Source organism: Haemaphysalis longicornis, unplaced genomic scaffold, assembly GCF_048455015.1.
Source record: "Haemaphysalis longicornis isolate Haplotype H1 unplaced genomic scaffold, Haemaphysalis longicornis Haplotype H1 scaffold_2, whole genome shotgun sequence".
In the NCBI taxonomy this organism is placed as follows: domain Eukaryota; kingdom Metazoa; phylum Arthropoda; class Arachnida; order Ixodida; family Ixodidae; genus Haemaphysalis; species Haemaphysalis longicornis.
Window position 1 is genome coordinate 153,183,550 of NW_027526295.1, and position 19,941 is coordinate 153,203,490.

A 19,941-nucleotide genomic window follows, 5' to 3' on the forward strand; every position below is an offset into this window, starting at 1 on the left:
GGTCCCACTAACCGCACACTGGATTTGAAATTTTGGGTTAGTCATCGTCCAATTTCGTAATATAAACACGTGTCCTACAACACGAATAAAAAGAATAGAATTTTGGGGTGATCATGTCGAACTCACGCACTTTTGAAAGTACTTCCTACCTTTATCGTTCAACACCATCGGGAAAACTGCATTTTGAGTGGTTCTTATTGTGTCTCTAAAAAAGCCTTATCTAATATTTCTATGATAAGGGTACTTGCCCTTATGACTCCCACCTTCACAACCCAATGTATCTACTACCGTTCTACTGAACAAATGTACTCACCTTACTTCTCGACGCCAACCCTTTCCTTCGCAAAAGTTATGGCGCATTATTGATGTAAGAAAACTCGAATGAAATACGTGTAAAGTCATTTGCAGAGTACACTTCACACTGCGCTGTCACCCAAGGGGTGCTGTTATCATGATAATGACAACCATGATGGGGACACTGACGACAGGTTTTTCGACGTACGCGTGTACGTATTAACTATTCTTGGAGCCAGCAAGACGTACATCACATTATGCGGCAGACAAAATGTCCTGAGGAATCGTTGACACAATGCTATCACACCCGAAACAAAGGCGACCCGCAGCGTTAAATATCGACCATTGATTTATTGCTCGCCTGCAGCGCGATCTACCAGAAATCGCATTGCTGGGCCGGGTCAGGCCGCATGTACGACCCGATGTGGCACTGAAAAGCCTCACCGAAGGCTTCCATGTTTCGGAGGGGGACGTTGCAGCGGTTCCGCCACGACGCGTATCCCTTTGACTGCTCAGAGGCCACGTTGGCGCACCACTTGACGCACGACGAAATGAAGAACAACTGGTCAGGCTCGAAGGGAAAGTCGGAAAACTTCTCTGCACGTTCCTCGTCGTCCAGTCCCGTGAAGGCGCCGTACGAAGAAGCGAGGCCGGCCCAGTCGGCCGTATTCTCCGAGTCTTGGGAGCCCTGCGAAACAGAGTGCCAGCCCCGATCGGTCGAGCGAACTCCTCATGGATGTAGAATACGTGTCGCTTGGAGTAGTAATACCCGCGTAATAGGAATAAGAATAAAGAATAATAAGAGTCACGTGATCTCCGGCGCGAGGGAGGCCACTCTCCTGATCCCCCCTACGTTTCATGAGTATTGTCATGTGGAGCAGGCTAACGGCCAACGGCCTTCAAATTTCGCCTCATCGAAATGCATTTTGAACGTACAGTACGTACCCTAAAACCAGCTGGGACATGACTGGTAACCTTGTGAAATGCCTTGTTAAGTGATTGTTTGATTGATTGATTGGTTGATCGATTGATTGATTGATTGATTGATTGACTCATTGATTGATTGATTGATTGATTGATTGATTGATTGATTGATTGATTGATTGATTGATTGATTGATTGATTGATTGTATGGTTTAACGTTCCGACGCAACGCAGGCGATGAGGCGCACCCGATTGGAGGGCTCCGGATTAATTTTGACCACCTGGGGATCTTTAACGTGCCCCGAAATCTCATACGCACCGGCGTTTTTTTTTTTGTTTTTTTTTTTACGCTTCCATCAGAAAAGCGATCGCCGTGGCCGGGAATCGAACCCGAGTCCTGGTGTTCTGTCGGTGGATATCGAAAACAGCCATGAAGTGCAAGTGACACTGAAGCCGGCCTGGGGCTCGGTCCTCCGGCCAGCCGCTCGCTCTCCAGCTGCAGCGTCACTGCAGCCCGGCTGTAGTATAGCAGTAGTAGTAAAAGCTTTATTTTGCAAAAAAAAAAAATGTGGTGATTGCACCACTGAGTTATTCACTCAGTCATCTGGACAGCGGGGTTCCAGATGTTTTGAGAGCTCGGTGTCTTCAGCCTACTGCATGGGCAAGGACACCTTGTACGAAAGGAGCTGGGCAGCCTCCCACTCTAGGAAGGATGATAGGCTATCAACAGGGCTCCCGGTTTTCGGAGCTTATTTTTGGCAAAATTCGAAGGGTGTATATTTCGGATTTTAAGCTTGAAAATATCCAATTTCTGGAAATTCGGACTATATTCCCCCTTTTAAATACTCCAAGTAATGGGTGAAATATTATCTGAACACAAACACCTCAGAATGTTGAAAGCAAATTTTTCTCTTAAAGATTTGACGGGCAGACACATATACATGTACACAAGCAGGAACAGTCAAAGACAAAACATGTACGTTTCTCCTATTACAACTTTAAACCTTGTTGTAATACACGCTAGCATACTTTATAAGGTTTTGGTCGCTGATGGAAGCGCGCTGCTTTCGATTTATGGTTCTCAGCATTGAAAATGCCCTTTCACCGTTTCCTCTAGAAAAAGGTAGAGAGAGACGCCACATCACAGAGTGAGAAAGCACTGGCCACTGCTCACTGTGAACTCTCCAAACGAGAGGGGCTCAACAATGTCACTTATTTCATAGCTCTGGAAGTTTTCAAAATCTTTCACTAGCTGGCTTATATTAGGGTAGAGACCCTTGTTTAGACGAGTGTACTGGTCTCGAAAGAGGGCAAAGGATCCTCCTTGTGGGACCGGTTGCCTATCGTAGTCATCGCTGAAAAGTTCGAACTCCAGTACTGCCGATAACTTACCGGATATCCAGAAGCCCGAACTTCAGTATTCATTTCTTTTTTTTTTTTTGCGGCCGTGTGCTATAAAATTGGTGTCTATCGGCTCAACCTGAATCGTCCAAAATGTTACCGGCGAGCGTTTTTTCAGATTTTTCGGATTAATCCGAAAACCAGGAGTTTTAATTATGAAGGATGGGACGAGTTCCTATACGTGATGCCGGTATGTTTAGGCATGGCCGAATGATGTGGTGAACCGAGGCTCGTTCTACGGAACCGGAAGGGAAAGCATCTTTCTACTCCGCAGAATATATTATGGACATGAAGTGTGTAGTGGGCAATGATAGAACTTAAAGCTGCCTAAGAAGGACTGCATGCCTGCGGCTGAGCGATGGATGCGGTGGTGGAAAACAGGCCTGATCCTGGCGGAAATGGTCGAGGATATCGCCGAAAGTATGGAGACAGTCCTTCTAACCAAAAGATGGTGGGCTATCATCAGACGTCCTATGAGGCTCTCGCTGAACCATATCTCGAGCTGTCTCACTGGTCCTCTCGTTTCCCCTCAGGCCAGAGTGTAGCGGTGACCAGATAATCGGATGTTCTGAGTGGTGTGGACCCCTGCAGGGTTGCCAAAGTTCTAAACGATACTTTGCCGTTTAAAAAAAAAAATGAGCAAGGACGATGCGGAATGGATTCTGATATTTAGATGGGGAGACCGACTGTGGGCTATGGCTAGACCGATTGTCGTTTCCTCTGCCGTTCTTTCGCAGCTCTGCCGGTCAGTGCACTTTGGCCGTAATGGTCGCGCTATTCTCAATTTAGGTTACAAAATCCCCTATTTTTGATGGTCGCTCGCATCGTGCATACGCGTATTTTAGCTGTCATATATTGAATTTTTTTTTAAATTTTTAGGCAGGCAGTACGGAAATATGGTTTTCAAGAGGTCAACACTGCCGTTGGCCTTTTTAACCAGGAGGATTAGTAGTAGTCCGGCAGGAAGAGTTCGAAATTGTATGCGAGAATTCTACGACGCGAGAGGAATCGCGCTGCATCGTTAACACAGATGCTTATAGATTTGTAAATGATATGCAAAAACGTAGCCAAGAAGGGCGAATACTTAAAATTCAGACGGCGCTGACGACTGGTGCTGAGCATGAGAGAGAACGCGCTTTAATGGTGCAGGAAACCTTATTGCAGAAAAACATTATGGTAACTTCTGAGCTGTAAATAAAGGATAGAGAGGCAAGACGAATGGCCTTCCTTTAAACTGGCGAGAAGGAGCGAGGTTACCGACACCTTCATGCGTTTGGGGTTCAACCACTAGACGTAATTGTTGTTGGCCCTGCCAGGAAAGCATTTGCATGAGTCGGGTGGAATGCGTCATTATTAGGCTTGATAATTATCATGATATGTAAGTGATCCCCTCACGCGAGGTGACCATTGCGAACTATATCTACTTTGCACTAGACTGTTAATAATCCCTTTTAATTAAGAAAAGTAGGAATCACGTTTTTTTTTTAATTTTACATCCCAACCAACAATAGCCGTGGCTTGCCGTGCAGAGTATCCTCCGTGCAGTTTTTCTTTCTTTTGGATGCGACGCATCTCTTTAACTCGCCTTGTCCCTCCGGCGTCTTCCGTCGTCCGTAGTCCGCATCCCTCCCCCATTCTCCTCACCGCGCCAGCTGCGCGCTAACGCCGCTCTCACCGCAGCGCCATCTGCGTGTTAGCGCTCGCTCCCGTCGCCGTGCCAGCCGTGCGTCAGCGCGCGTTAGCGCTCGGTTAAACATCGAACACATGCGCATGCGCTGCTCTCTCTCATTCCCCTCACCGTTAACGCACGGTACATATAAACACGGTAACTGCTCCGCTCCGCTCAGTCGTTCCGCCGCTCCGATGACATCCGATGACCACCGACGATTTCAATGGAGTCTAACAGGCCTGCTATCGCGTTGGTCCGCGCAACCGTACGTAATATAATAAAAACAATAACAAATTGACACGCTAAATTGAAACAACATAACGGAAACGCAACGGAAACCCCACTATGCGTCGCATCTACTCATGGTTCCCCTCGCGGAAAGATGGTGTAATTTTTTTTCTCTCAGGCTCACACTGGATCTTGTAAACCTTGACTGCACGCCGGTTTATGATGTTTTCAGTAATAATAAGCTGGGTGATAGTTGGCATTCCATTTCAGTGAAACCTCGTTAAGCCGTACATGGCGGGGACGCAGAGAAAATACGCACTAATCGGCACTGCGGTTTATACGCCTGCATTAGGTTAAAGGGAATACGAGTCTGGGATTCTGCTTAACTATACGTATAAAAAATACGGCTTATGCGGGTACGATTTAACGAGATTCCACGTACTATGTTTGGCCCCAACATGCAAAATTTTCATAGTGCTGCGAGTGTTTATTCATGATTCATGTAGGTCCTTGTCAGGCAGCCAGCTAAGGCATCAAAAAGCGAGTATTTTTCTTCGTCTTTTTGTTACAATGTTTTACAGATTCCTGGCTTGCGGGCTTTATAAAGCTCCGAAATAGGAATACCCTCCTCCGGGCAAGAGTCCTGTTGTGAGCACTTACGCTCATCAATAAATGTTTATTCTCTCTCTCTCACCAATTCGTTCCCAAACTTCCTGCTCACCCGGTCATCTTTGCTGTTTTTCCTCTCCTTTCCGATGAATTCTACATTTTCCGGAATATGTCCTCACTGCGTCGTCAGGTTTCTAGTAACATTTAGCTATTGAGTGTGCGTGCTATAAAGTAGTTTTTTTTTATTGGCCCCGTCAAAAGCTTAACGTTCAAATTTGACCGAGATAGTTTAAGACAGCCAGAAAGAAAGGGCTTTCTTGCCAACTTTTTGGCATAAAGCTGTTCCATTTCCCTCCAGATTTTAAACTGTTTGTGGCATGTTCTTTTTCGCCTCTCTGCATGACCTTTAAGCTGTTTACAAAAGTCTACCTGTTACTCATCTGCCCAAGTTTATGAGTCTTTTTTTATTCAAAAAATATCTTACTCCGACCTCCTCTGACTTAAACGACTCTTTTAACGGGCCTTCCATCCAAACCTAGGTTTCGGACGTTTGGTACAGTACGGAGTTCAACAGCAGAGAGCTTGAGCATAGCGGCTAGCGTCAGTTAACGCTATAGGGTGGCGGGTGGCGGGGCCCGACTGGGCAACTGCACATACGTTCCGCAGGGACGGTCGCCCGCCTCGCGGAGCCCGTGCATTCGTTCTGGTGAAGGCCGGCCTCCTGAGCCTCCCTGCGCGCGCATGCGCAGTCGTGTCCCGGTAACCCGCCACCGTAGCGTTAGCGGACGCTATAGCCGCTATGCTAAGACTCTCTAATGAGACCGTCGGCGTCATTGACGCTTTCCAAACCATTCGTACTACTTCCTATTGCTACGCGGTGGCAGGAAAACTGAGGTGGAGCATGGTGGATGAGGCGATGATTTCGTGGGTGGCCACGAGAACACGAGTCCTGAGTTACGCGCCGGTCTCCCCTTCCTATCTTCACGCGGTCTAGTTTTATCAAGGGGTGTCAATGGCATCATTTGGCGGATGAACAATATGATGCAATTGACAGTGGAAATTCACTCCCAGCGAAAGCTCGCTACGTCGGCGAAGTTCCGAGAATTCGTTGCTGTGTCATTGTCGATGCCTGACTGAATACTAGGGTGGCAGGGTAAGCGGCGAGGCGGGATGATTGAGCGCGTATCGAGAACTCGGCGCTTGGATTTGACCTCCGGGCGTAACGCGAAGGTGATCGCAGTGTGCTTGATGCTGAAGGTGTACTTCAGTGACCGCAAAGGCGTGCTGACGACGTTGAAGAAATTTTCGGACGGGGTGATTGCCAGTTAAGCCAGGAACACCCAGCACAATGCGAAGATTACTAGCGTAATTGGACAAACACGTAAAGTTATTCAAACATTGGCGACAGATGGATTACCGCATAAAAAAGGGGGAAGGAAGGATTGCATTGGAAGAGGAGACAGTGAACGAGTAAAGTTGGGGTGGTTGCTATCGAGCATGATAAGATGATTACTAGCATAACTGGACGAGGACGCAAAACATGGTAAAGGATGCAAAAGGACGTAAAAGACTAGCGTTGTCCGGTGTCACTTCTTCACGTCCTTGCCCAGTTACGTTACTAAATGTCTGATCAAGTTTCAGCAATGCGTAAACATTTAATTAACGTACTCTAATCAACAGATTTCGCTGAACTCGGTGCTTAGCCCCTTTACCCGGAATTTTTTTTTTTGTGCCCAACAGATAGTCTGGTGTTTGGGTATGCTGCCGCAATAAACGCTCTAACGCCTAGAAGGGAAAAAAAAGGTAACAATTCGCACTCACTAGAGAATGGCACCAACTTCAAGCGGGTGCGTTGTTTACTTAAGTGAACTGCATTGGAAGATGGTGGCAATTTGCCTAACAGTGCTGAAATATAGGAGGCAGAAATAGGGAGCTCGAGCTCGTATATTGCTTAACTGTACCTGCGCTAAGCTATGTGTCGCAGGTCCTCCCCACGATGGCGCACTGCGCACTCATCGCAACGCCACCAAATCCTGACCCCAGCTTGCCTCATGGTGAGCAGATAACGCGTTTACCGTTTACTCGAATTCCTTGAGATCCCACTGCACGTCTGGGCGGACAATGAGTTCCGGGGAGAAATTTGGCTCAGCATCATTCCCCTCCACCTCGCACGATTTTCCGCGCGAGGAAACACGATTAACTTAATACGATCCTCCGGTTGGGGCAATTATACCCCTAAACTACTGAACAAATCATCCCTATGTCAATAGCACGTTGTAAGAAGCTTCTCAGGCGAGGCCACTGCGGCCGGAAAAAAAAAATGTCCATGTAATCCTTGCCGCGCAATGACTGCAACGCGTGGGGTTCTCTCTGAGTACAGTGGATTGAATCACTGTGCGAGCATACAGCGGATGCACTAAGCAGTGACAGGCCAGTCAACTTTCGGTGCCAACCTTATCTATGACGACAAAACGGCTTGAACCTTCAGTATGTGGAACCTCCCGAGAAAAAAAGCTAGTGTGCCCCCCTAAACATTCTCTCATGATGTGAGAATTAATGCGGCAGCCCCATTTCTCCCTTAGTTACGTCGCCGAGTTTAATTTCCTCAGGTTCACGCAATCCCGCCAAATTACACCGAATTCACCTAGCCGTGCACCCTTCACCGAACTGTACTGTCAGCCAGTCTGTCGGTACCCTTCAGCAGCTCATGTGGGGATGCCCGAGAAGTCCCTATCCAAAAAATAGCCACGGATGAGCAGTGAGAGAAGGCGTTGCGCTGCCAGATCAGAAGGCTCAAGATTGACTGATCACCTGTCTGCCGCGGTCGCCACCAAAACGGCGGCCACTATCGTAACTGTCTTTGCTTTAGAAAAATGTTTCTTTTTCTTCTTCGTGCTACTGAGTGTCGCGTGATGTCGCGACACTGTCGCGAGACACGATGTCGCAAGACAGTCAAGAACTTGCCTATTTTTAATGAGTAGGCTTCACTGGGACCCGAAATGTGCGAATAACAGCTTTGCAAAAACCGAGCTTTAAATCAAGGCTTGAAGCGCCTTTGAAATGGGCTTCACTAGATTATGCCAAATTGTTACAGGGAAGAATGTTTTCAGTGGAAATATAAACAGTCATGTCAATATATGTGGGCCCTGGGACTTTGTTTACTTTGTATTGAACGGTCTGTTTGCAGTCAAAGGTTTTTCAGCCCTCACATTGGGGTTATGCGGAACAGGGGACGGCGTGTTTTTCGCCAAGACAGTCTAGGAACGCGTAAGTAGTGCTCACGCACTAAAACAAACAAAATCCAGTTGTAGCGTAGCTATTCCTTTAAAATACATCAGCTAATATACTGTTCTTTCCATTTTGTGGAGTTTTCAAGGATTATATAATTTCTTGATAACTACTTTATAGACGTACACGCAATGACTTGTTCTGATATTTTGCGCGCGTGCGCGTGTGCGTGTGTGTACGTGCGTGCTCGTGCGTGCGTGCGTGCGTGCGCGTGCGCGTGCGCGTGCGTGTGTGTGTGTGTGTGTGTGTGCGTGCGTGCGTGCGTGTGCGTGTGTGTGTGTGTGTGTGTGTGTGTGTGTGTGTGTGTGTGTGTGTGTGTGTGTGTGTGTGTGAGTGAGTGAGTGAGTGAGAATGGGGGGGGGGGGGGTTGGCTGAATGCAAAGCTGTGCTATCCTCACAACATCAGTGGCTGTTGTTGAAAAAGGAGCGGCCGCGATAAGAAGGAATGCACGCACTATATAGGTTGTATTCACTTGCTAGGCACGCATGCAGGCAACCATGTGACGACGCCGTCACTGGTTACGTCGGGCTCCGCGGGATGGCAGTACTTGTGCTAAGCCCATGATGTGTGTTGGACGTTCTAAACTCTACTCCACCGAAAGCAAAGTAATGTCTCGACTCCAATGGAAGGGCGATTAATAACATTTCTGTTGACACCACCATTGAGAATCTGGTTGCAACAGAGCAGACGACGCACGCCGGTGTTCTTTTTTTCTGCGGCGTTCTGGCGCCGTGGTACAAGCCACTCCATGTCGGTCGTGCTTATACAATGTCCACGGCGGTTTCCAGTGTTGCAAAGTGAAGAAATTGACAGCTAAACTATTCAGTGAATACCATGTATAGCAATAAGGTGCTTCGACCGAGCACGCGCATTGTCGTCTTGGTAGGACGACTAAAGTGTGAGCCCACAATTCCATTCTTGCGGTGGAGACGCCTCCAGGCAATGCTTCTCATTCGTGATGCTAGATAGCAGAAGTCCATGTGTACCTGCTATCTCACACCACTGGAACAGGTTAAACTCTTTCCCCCCATCCGTCGGTGGCCAGTGTTTGCACTTAAATGCACCTCATATTACGCCTGATAGTTTCGTACCAGAAAGCGTCGTTCAGCGTTAAAGCATTAGGAGGACTCCCGCACTATCTAAGCCGGCACAGCGTCTGGTGGGTACATCTGAAAACGACATTGCAACACTGTTTCTCAAATCTTACACCCCACCAAGCAGCCTCTCATACACGCGTTATAACTTCATGCGGACACCCCAATGCAGCATTTGCCGCAGTGTAAGTAAGCCCCTGGACTTTGCTGCCGCAAATAAAGCACACACCAATTGCGCGGCGCCTCCACACAGTTTGTTCTGCGTCAACAGCTGGCGCATTGGACCTTCGGAGCTACGTCACGGCGCAGGTGCTGTAGTTGCCATATAGCAACCATATGTCGGCGCCTTTGTGTTCGTCAGTCCTCTCTCATACCCCTGTCACACGGGCACTTTCAATCGCGATTGAAGTGAAGCGCGATCGAGTTTTCGAGCGCGCTCGGCGCACTGCCGCTGCTACACGGCCCGTTTCAATAGCGATCGAGAAGTTGCACCGGTGTCAATCGTGTACGCCAGATGGCGCTAACAATGTACTTGGGGCCGGCGTCTGGTAACTTCGCGTGGTCGTAGGTATACGTAACTATGTAAATCTTACGGCACGCTTATTTGGGTCAAGTTATTTGATACAATTTGTAACGTTAGTTGAATTTGTCACCTTCTGTGCCATTACTGAGCGGGGACGAGAGTATCGCCGCTTTCATTCGATCGCGCTTGGAAGCGTCGATCGCGCTTGAGAAACCAGGATTGAGTTCGAGCGGGATCGAGCTCGATCGCGATTGAAACTCCCGTGTAGCAGCGCCCGATCCGGATTGAGCTTGATCCGGATCGACTCAATCGCGATTGAAAGTGCCCGTGTGATAAGGGTATTAGCTGCAGCGACGGCGTAGGTATGATCGTTGCTTTGCAACCGGATGCTCAACCTGATCTGTCGCCCCACTGGGTTTGGGATCGCGCACAACGCCAAGTTTCCGGTTAGAAATTCAGGGAGGAGCGTCTAACTTACGTCCCGGGTGTTGTGCGAGCGTCGAAGGCAGCCGACGCGCGCATCGTACTCCTCCTGGGAGTGCTGCGACCACCACCTGACGTGGCGGCCCTGGGCGTCCCACAAGCTCCCTGTGCGGTCGAAGGCGTGCGTGATTTCGTGCCCCACAGCGCCACCGAGGCCGCCGTAGTTGAACGCCTTCGGCGCTGTCGGCGAGAACATGGGGCTCCGCAGCACCGTCGCCGGTATCATGATCTTGTTGCGCATCGGCAGGTAGGCAGCGTTCGTGGTGGCCACCGAGTACCTGCACCACCATACCAGACCATGAGTTGCAAGGTGTCGCAGCTTTTGCTTGGGCGACGAAATCGTATGAATGCATCCAATATTTTGTCTTCTTTTCTCCCACCTTCTCCCGTTCTTTTCCTCGCGGCTATTGTTCGCTCAGGGTTTTTGTTTTCTCACCTGCTTAGCTAGGCTATGCCAGGATATACCTAGCGTGAGCGAAGGTTCAGCTGGTTGTTCTTGGGTTTCCTGGTTGTCTAGGATTAGCTGATTATCATGGCTACTGCTGCTAAAACAAATTCCAATCCAATCCAAGCCAAGTCAAGTCAAGCCAAGCCAATCCAGTCGCGGCGGCGGCGGTGGCTCAGGGGCGCCAGCTGTGCGCCGTGAGACGTCACTGCTCCTCGCGCATGTGCAGCACGGCTCTCCAGGAGCCACGCGAAACTGTTCAACCTCGCCCAGTGTAGCTCACGCTACAAAAATGGCCGCACATATGTGGGCTTGTATTGCGGCGAATGTCGGGCAAAAACGAAGCTATTTTGCCGCCCATGCATCCTAAACCCCTTCTCTCACCCACCCCTCCCGCTGTTATCCTCTCTCCCTTCCTTCATAATCGATACACTTTAAGTTTGCTATATTCCATTTGATTTTCTTGCATCCGCACCGCTCACCCGCCATTGTCGGGACCTTGACTTGGAATGTTTGGTAGAACAGCTGGTGTAAACACCTATTTTTTGGTATTTACTTTTATCTCGCCGGTCCTTGACATTGTGTTTTACGGCGCGTCAATCCTACGCCCATTTTTAATTTAAAGAACCCTGCTACTGTCAGTTGTGTGCTTATATTTTTCTTCAAACAGGCTTAACGTTTCTTTTTTTTTTCGATTGTTGATACGTATGATGAACACCACCAGTTTCAGTAATTTGGGACGGTTTTGCCTGTACAAATCTTGTTTTAGCATTCTTTCAACCTTTGGCCCGAAGGCTGAATTGGGTGACCGAATGACCGCTACAGTCGTGGACTAGCGATTTCATCTGCATCAGAAGGACGCCTTGCTACCAGGGCATATAAAGAAGCGTTTTTTTGTGTGTGTGTCAGTGATACCTAGAGGGGAATGGTGTAGAGAGATGAAAACAGCAAGAAGGCATAGATACAACATAAATCTATGATATTTCAGTCATGATTTACTCTGCCTCCATTTTGTGCGGTATTCACGCTGCATATATCTCCCAATAGTGTAGCACGTTTTTTTTTTTTTCTGTCTGTTTGTGGAATGCCAGGTCGTTTTATAGACGACCCTGTATCGCAAAGTTGCGCGTTACGCGAGCTTTAAACATAATTGAAAGGCATCTTCTGCTAGTGTTTAAACTGAGGAATAAGTGGTCTCGTTCGTACAACTTTATGTGTATGGTGTTCGATTCACCCCGATCTGTTCGAATCTGCTCAATAGCTCGCGATGATCGGCTGTATATAGCTGCTTATCGCAAACTATTCGGCGGATTGAATAGATGTGAGATTTTACAGGTGTTCGTCTCCCTCCTGTGTTTTGATATTGCAAACAATTGGCGGCCTTACGGGGTTTTAGTTTAGGGCACTTGCGGGACAATAGTTGGACTGGTCCAGGCGGGTTAGCGGGCAACACGTATTCCATCTACGCTAGATTCTCAGGATCCCTTTTGCGGTCGCATGCGATGCAGAAGAGTCAGTGAACGGAAACAATGAATCACTGCACTTGAATTTAATTACAGTGTGGAGATTGATTATGGTGGAGGACGATTCCTTTCGTGCAGGCGGCATTTAATGATTGCACATTGGCCCACTTCAGGGATATGTGGCTTTGGGTAAAAATGTTTCCGCTAACATGGCCCCATACACGATATGTTTATCGTGTCTTATTTTGCTCTTGGTTAAAGATAAAAGTAGTCAGGCGTCAAGACAGCCAACGAACCCTTCGGAGTACATTTTTTGTCGCGACTGATCTGAAACTGGGCAAGTTTAACGTGCACAGTTAGCAACCGAGAATAATCAATCGCCAGAAATTTGTCAAGAATATCTGAAGAGTGTCTCCAACATCATAAGTGAGTTGGCAGAATATTACGTTAGGAGGGGAGAAAGATATGCGATGTAATACTGCCGACGCAGCTAAGAATACACAAAGCTCCGTGGTCGATTTATAGTGCGAGCTCTAAGTCTCCGGAGACATTGTTTCCGGAGACATTGGCGAATTTTTAGCCCACGCAGCATTAACCGGCCATTTCTTTCCTGGAGCAAAATGGGTGCGCGCATGCGTAGGTTTTGGGCATTACGAGAAAGCGGGTGGTGTTTAACCTACCCCTGACTCCTGCATTCAAGCTTGAGTTAAGGCTACAAGCTTCCCGCGTCCCAACTGGCAGCGAATTTATGACTGCACTACGGTCTAAAGCGAAGCATTTATGTAAGGACTAACCATTCACTGCTCAAGTATTTTGCCCGAACAAAATTCAGGGCTGGTTCGTCGGAAGCAGTATGAAGCACGTAACAGTTTGCTTCGTAGTAGGATCTACATACAACCCCGGTTCTCACATTAAACGTCTTCAGTGTCATCACTACGCACCAAACTGTGGTTTAAGAATTTGTTGTTTTCTTAAATATGTTGCCCCTATTGAACGCTATATACATAATGCGGTCGTTGCTCGACTTGCCGCGCGGCAAGTCGGCAAGTCGCGCGATACGTTGTAGTTGGTCACGAGGCAGTGCTAACCTGAAGCTGGTGCTGTTCGTGGCCATCCAAGTGATGGTCATTTCCATAGACTTCAGCCAAGGATGGAGGAAGCTACCAGCGACGTCCGGGTAGTCCCTGTACGCGCGGTTGATGTTCTTGGTGAAGTTGAAGTACTCGGGGTAGCCTACGTGCAGCCCCATGGTTTGGACCTTGTAAAGCGCCATTTTCTTCGTGTTTCCTGAGAGCCAGTGCGAGTCATGGATCTCTTCGAGGACAGAATCGCGGATGTGGGAAACCATAGTCCTGGCGGCGGCTACCGTGGCCGGCGGCACCTCCATGAAGAGGTACCACGAGACCAGCGGCACCTCCATGGCTTTGCGGACGGCGTAGAGGCACTGTTCTCGCAGCGCCTGCTGGTTGGCAACGCCAACCATTGCGAGCGGCATAAGTGAGCGCAGCAGCTCCCACGCGGTGAGGAGGCTGAGCTTTTGGCTGCCCAGCTCAGCGTAGAGCATGTTGAACTACCGGAGGGCGGGTTCGCTGACCTGCGTGCACGTCGAACAGAAAAACCACTGGTCGTTCCCTTAAGTTAAAGTGTTTAGGACATGGTCTCCCGGATCGTTACAACGTGACAAACATCTTTGGGATGTTAGTCCCCTGACGGTTGCGCGAAGGGTACAGACAACACACCGTTCATCCATTTCAGACACTGTTCCGACTTGCCTAGTCGCACGAAAGAAGTAGATTCTTTGCGACATGCGTGTATTCTCGACATACACTTTTAGTCGAACGTTTTAGCAGTAAGTTTAGAGCTGTGCCTGTGGCCCCTCATATAACTAAACTAATCAATTAACACTCCGAATAGCGTAGCTAAAGGAATGTGATGTGAAACACGACCCCGCTTTCTAGGCAACTGAAGGATGGATAGACTCACCTGAACCTCATCGTCTCCGCGGTACTTGCCGTTGGTGTAAGTGTTGACGAGGGCGGTCCACCTCCCACGCGCGATGTTTGGCGTAAGACGGTCCAGTCCATCCAGCGAGTTGAAGTTGAAAAGCTTAAGGGCGAGGAGGACGTCTTGCGAGAGCCTCCCGGCAGCCTCGCTTTCAGCATAGCTGATTTCTTGCGCAGGGAGGCCCAGGGTTCTGCTGTAAATTGCGGTCATGCCGGCGGGGCCTCGCTCCTGGAACCATGACAGCTGCTCGTCGCTCAAGCTGACCTTGAGCTCACGGTAGCCCCGGCTCAGTCTGTTGTCCTCCAGCCAGAGACCAAGAAGTGTGATGAGGTTGTAGCGGAAAAACAGCCCCAAAATCTTGTCCAGTGGTTCGGCGCTTTGGTACTGGCCCGGGCCCAAGCCCACGGTGCTCAGGAAGTCCTGGAGTACCGCCGTCTCGTCTGTGTCGCCGCTCGTGCACGCCTTGTACAGCGCTGCCGCCTTCTCGGCCGCGCTCTGTCCGCTGTTGGGAACAGTGGCGCCGTCCAGCGCGCGGAACAAGGACGCGTACATCTCGTCTTCCATTTGCACGAGCATTCTGCCAGACGAGCTCCTGTAGTTTCCGCACACGAAGCTGTAGAAGTCCCCGCATGGGTCTTGTCCGGTAGCCATGATGGAGTGCAGCTGCTGTACCAGGGTGCACTGGGCGCCCTTGCAGGGCCCTGTCTCCGAGGATGGCGGAGCCGTGCCTTCCTTCCCCGTAGGCCAAAATGAGAAGTAGAGGCCCACCGCCGTAGCCACGCCCCCTAGTACGATCACTATGAGCGCGCACACCGCCCCTTCGCTGACGCCGTCTCCCGACTTCTCCAACTTGGGAGAGTCTCCCTTGGACATCAGCATCGACGTCTGGCTCGACTGCGTGGGGATGAAGTATATATGTGAACAGATATTAATCAAAGATTGTTGGTACGTTCCTTGACTGACTGTTTGGTTTGTTCTGACACAGCTGTCACTCATTAGGCTACTAGAAACTTCGCTCTTTCGCAATTACTTTTCTAAGCGTTTAATAAGTGAACAGGGCACATTCGTGCAAGGCTGGGTACTCGCAAGAAGGGTACGCGGGTATCTAGTAAGGTGCCAACTTTTATAGTGCGTGTAAGGTACCTTGTGACGTCTGGGCAAAATATTTTTTTTCAGACCTTGTGCTTCGTGTGGATATATGTTTTCTTCACAGCATTGTGCTGCAACGGCTAGACAATGCGGCGCGGCCAATGGGTAATTGGTCATATGTGGTAAGCGTTTCGCGAATGTGACTTCTGGGCAGTAATGATTTGGCGTTGTGTATGGCAACCTGAGAGGGAAAAACTTCTGTGAAGAATGCTTCCTACTTCTGGGACAAGTTTTCGGTAATAACCCCCAAAAATATATGCCGCGTTTTAACTAAAGTAGACTATCGGAAAAAAACTGTCGTTAAGAACTAACTGCCTGATCTGAAATGGTTCTTTGATATGGCGAATAACATAGGCTATTCAAGGTTGGTGAAGTACGTAAAAAAATATGGGGCTAGAAGCCCAAGGCCCACGTTACGACGTGTTACCGATAGGGAAAAGGTGCGGAGATTGGAAGTTCACATAAAGCTACCTCAGGTATCTGGAAGGACAAGTGGTGTCACTTAAACATCATTAACGTGTTTCAAGCGGAGGCCGATTCACGGAAGCCTAAAGAAAAGAGGCAAGGAACGATAGGGCTCATTATGCGTTCAAAGCAGTATGAATAACGGTTTGCTGATCAAGCTGACGCGCTAGGAAACGGCGCACGTGCACAAGGAGGGCAAGCTTTCAGGCATGTGCATCCCTCCTCGTCGACGAATCCACTTGATTCTCCGTGATAGCTATGCTCCTCCTTATTGTCAACAGTGGTTAGAAGCTGGGTAAGGCGAAATATGGAAATATGGACAAGGTGTACGAAGAGACAGTTCATCAGCTAATAGAATGGAGGGAATAACGGTAAGTTCTACGATGAGGGACACGCTGTGCCCCACAAGTACGTTGATAAAGTGTGGGAAGAGGAACCCCGTGCAGAGCGGGATTAGAAGTGGGACTGTATTTGACAAAGAAGGTGGTGAAGAAAATTCTAATGTGCTGGAGGAGACGGATTCCCAACCCTTTTTTAACCTGGCGCTGCTCCTAGCGGTGTTGCAGAGCAGTACCCACGCATAAGCGAGGTCTGGCGCCTGCACTTAACGTGACATTCTATAGTGGGACGGCTGAAAAAGAAAAGCAGCCAAATAGGCATTGGGCCCTTCTTGGAGCATTTTGTTTGGACTGACTTTATACGCACGACATCGTGTAGTTTGGCGGAAGCCATTATACGCACGACGCGACTATGGCGCCAACGCGGCAGTTGCTGAAAACTGAAAGCGCCCTCATCACACGGGTTGGCGGGTTCCCCAAGCCCCTTGGCGGCTTCGACGGAGGCGGCATGGCATTCGAAGTTGGGGCACGATTTAGTTGCTTTAGCGATTTCGATCCCGCTGTTGAGAATTTCAGCTCCGGAACAACGCCGTTTTCGTAGTGAAAGCTACAAAAACAGTGGACGTCGTCCATTCGCGGCTAAGTGTACGACTTGAACGACTGCAAAAGAAACAAGTACACAAACGCGACAACAGACTCTGACATCACGATAACAGAATCGGACAATAGACTCGGAAATCGCCGTGAGTGTTAATTAAAGCACCCTATTATTTTCGGAACAATCGGTGCAGTTTGTTGTTGAGTGTCGCGGTTGCTCGCATGACTGTTATGTTACACGTTGATACTTCTACGCATGCCGTTTTGTTTTATTGTCCGGAATAAACTGCTTCTTTCTGTTTCTTGCGTTCCGGCGTCATATCGTCGAGGGGGGTCAGGCTCGGGAACCCTTCGCACATGAAGGAAGTTCCTTCACGACGTATACATAAACCAAGCAGTTCTTGGCGTTCAGTCTTTTAGTGTACGTAAATGGCTAATGACCGAAGCAAACATGAAAGCTGTTAGCATTGCTCCACACATGTGGATGTGCTTGAAATGAAATGTCGTGGGTATTCATTTCTAAATGGTGAAAATTGGCTTGCATGTGGTCACTGAAATCCGTTTAAGAATAAAATGAAATGGGGCTGCATCTGACTTCGTTTTTTAATAATTTGTTGCAACTGAACTTGAACCTGTAACTTTCTTAACGCGCATGAGTAGAACAATTTGCCGCATTGTTTAAGCTATCGGTCGACGTAATCCTCCATATACGTGTTAATTCTAAATATAGGACAGGTGCTTCCACCCCGCAGTATTAATTCGGAGGCTGGATAAGAGCACCGCCATCCGTTAGGGGTCGATGCGATCTCAACCCGAGCGCTTCTGAACTGCATTTACTATGCAGATTTTAAGCCGAGATAAAAAATGAGTGAAAATTATAACCTAGGTTATTTTTAGGGAGCTGAACGTTATTTAAGAGCCCCAAATTTCCCATCGGTAATTGGTAATATGTTTGGTCTGTCAAGGACGTAATGTGGCACAGAGCATGTTAAATAAGTCGCATAGCTGCAATGTAGGTGAAATAAATGCATTATCCGGTTCTATGTCGCGCTTTGCATCCATAACATCAGCTGTGGTTTTTTTTTATTGCGATACGGAACGCAAAAGCTAAACGAAAACCCATCTCGAGGAGCGTTGTACGGTTGTCATTCGAACCATCGGCTTCGCGACCCGTGGTGCGACGGAAAAGGGCGATAGAGCCGCTTGGAAACAGCGCGGCGCCGGTTGCTTTAGCTGCCGCGTTGGCGCGTCACTCTCGTCGTGCGTATAGTGGCTTCCGCCAGACCACACGGCGTCGTGCGTATAAAGTCAGTCTTTTGTTTGCCGTGTGCATAGGTGAGGGCGTATGATTATATGTCTATGGGGAAACGTTATTAGACGAACACGAAAATTTTGCTTCACGGATGAAGTCTAGGAGGGAACGATGGTGCGGCCCCTGCATCCATGCATTGCAAGCGGATGCGTCGTCTACTCGAAGGCCCGTCGCCAAAGATGCCTCATGTCCGTCGGACGCAAGGAGAGGCAGGACAACCGTAAACAGTGCAGGTCGGCTGCTACCCCGCTGCGGTGGCAGACTGGGCTCCTAGTGTCCGGAAGAGAATGTCGGGAATGAGGTCCCTGGCGCACCACGGTGGGAGCTACCCCCACCCGAATCATCCTAAGCGCAACCTCTTCGGCATGCAAAGAGCCGCTTCTCTGAGGCCCTGGATTGACATTTCCCGATGGTCAGATGAAACCGCAAGCTCCAAACTCCTGTCATCGTTTTTCTTCAGCTCACTACCGCAGAATGCCAGTTGGATGCGCTTAGGGGTTGAATTTTTGAGAACTATGTAGCAGGTATTGTGCTGTGCACAGCTTGTGAAGTGAACCTGAGGAAGTCTCACTTACCTCCATGGCAGCCGGAGGAACCGCGGTGGTCCGTTTATAGGCGTAGGCCCTCGACGATTAGACACTCAACCTGCAACCGATTCGGTAGCGGTAGGGACGATGATGGTGGCCCTCACAAAACAGCGTATACTCATGGCGAGGAGAACGAAGAGGACCGAGAACCCAGATTTTTTTATGTCGTTTATAGAACCAAAACTCTTCCCAACCGGTGTAAATTATCTTCTCTAAGCGTCTCGTAATTATATAAGAATTACAATTATTTTAATCGTCCCTTGTTGATTGGCCGATCCCCTGATTGGGTATACGTGCCATATCTAAAGGCGCAACGACAACAACAACAGCAGGAGAACGAAAAAAGAAGTTTTGTCCGAATGTTCAAGAAAAATGAGGCTTGGAAGATTAAAAAAAAAAAAAACGTGCTGAAATAGGTTTAACGCGGCGCAAGAACCCTCTCGAAAATAATGGAATGAATGGAGTCCACAAAAAATAGGGACAGTGAAAACTCGGTGCGCTTGAAATATATCAAAGCACAGAAGAGTCAATGGCTGCCGCAAGCGTAGAGCAGGGGAGTCTTAAGCCGTAGATCACTGAACCTGACCGCAGATGGGAAAGGGATTTGTGTTCTTTGCAGTAGTGGCCCCACAGGCGGCTCTACAGTGGTTCTACAAGTGATGGCGATTCTTCTTGGAAACGCACTCACACCGTGCGGCTGCAGTGCAGGAGCAACACTTGCCGAACAAATTGCGGGAGCAGCATCCGGCTATCATCAAGTGGTGATCCCCTCGTCACCAACATGAGCCTGTTCCTCGTTCAGGAATATGCGTGGATGCCGACAGGAGGAGCGTCATATCACATGACGTCACACCTCGTCCGGCCTGCAACCAGTACAAGAAGGGAAGGAGCACCGTCGTTCTTCAGTGTGTAGTTAACCGTCTTTGTTCTTTATCAACGAACTTGTTAGTTTGTGGCGATATTGAATGAAATCGTGGAACAACGGAAAAGGAGATGATGGAAGCGCTCCTCGCTGGTCAAGCCAAAACAAATGAAATTGTAGAAGCTATACGCAGCAACCAGAACAT

General features: G+C 48.8%; 1 protein-coding gene across 1 annotated transcript; it reads right to left on the minus strand.

Annotated features, from left to right (window-relative positions):
- Positions 1 to 667: 667 nt before the first annotated feature.
- LOC144168364 (neprilysin-1-like) lies at positions 668 to 18,868 on the minus strand. The gene is made up of 5 exons (XM_077697367.1): positions 18,863 to 18,868; positions 14,406 to 15,320; positions 13,511 to 13,992; positions 10,510 to 10,792; positions 668 to 982 (listed from the first exon to the last, which is right to left on the minus strand). Exons 1-5 carry the CDS (start codon positions 18,866 to 18,868, stop codon positions 668 to 670), a joined length of 2,001 nt encoding a protein of 666 aa, XP_077553493.1.
- Between the last annotated feature and the right edge of the window lie 1,073 nt (positions 18,869 to 19,941).

Coding starts and splice junctions, on each gene's coding strand:
- LOC144168364 (XM_077697367.1), bottom strand. Junction 13,993..14,405: donor GCGGAGACGATGAGGTTCAG/GTGAGTCTATCC, acceptor GCCCTCCGGTAG/TTCAACATGCTCTACGCTGA. Junction 10,793..13,510: donor ACGAACAGCACCAGCTTCAG/GTTAGCACTGCC, acceptor ATGGTGGTGCAG/GTACTCGGTGGCCACCACGA.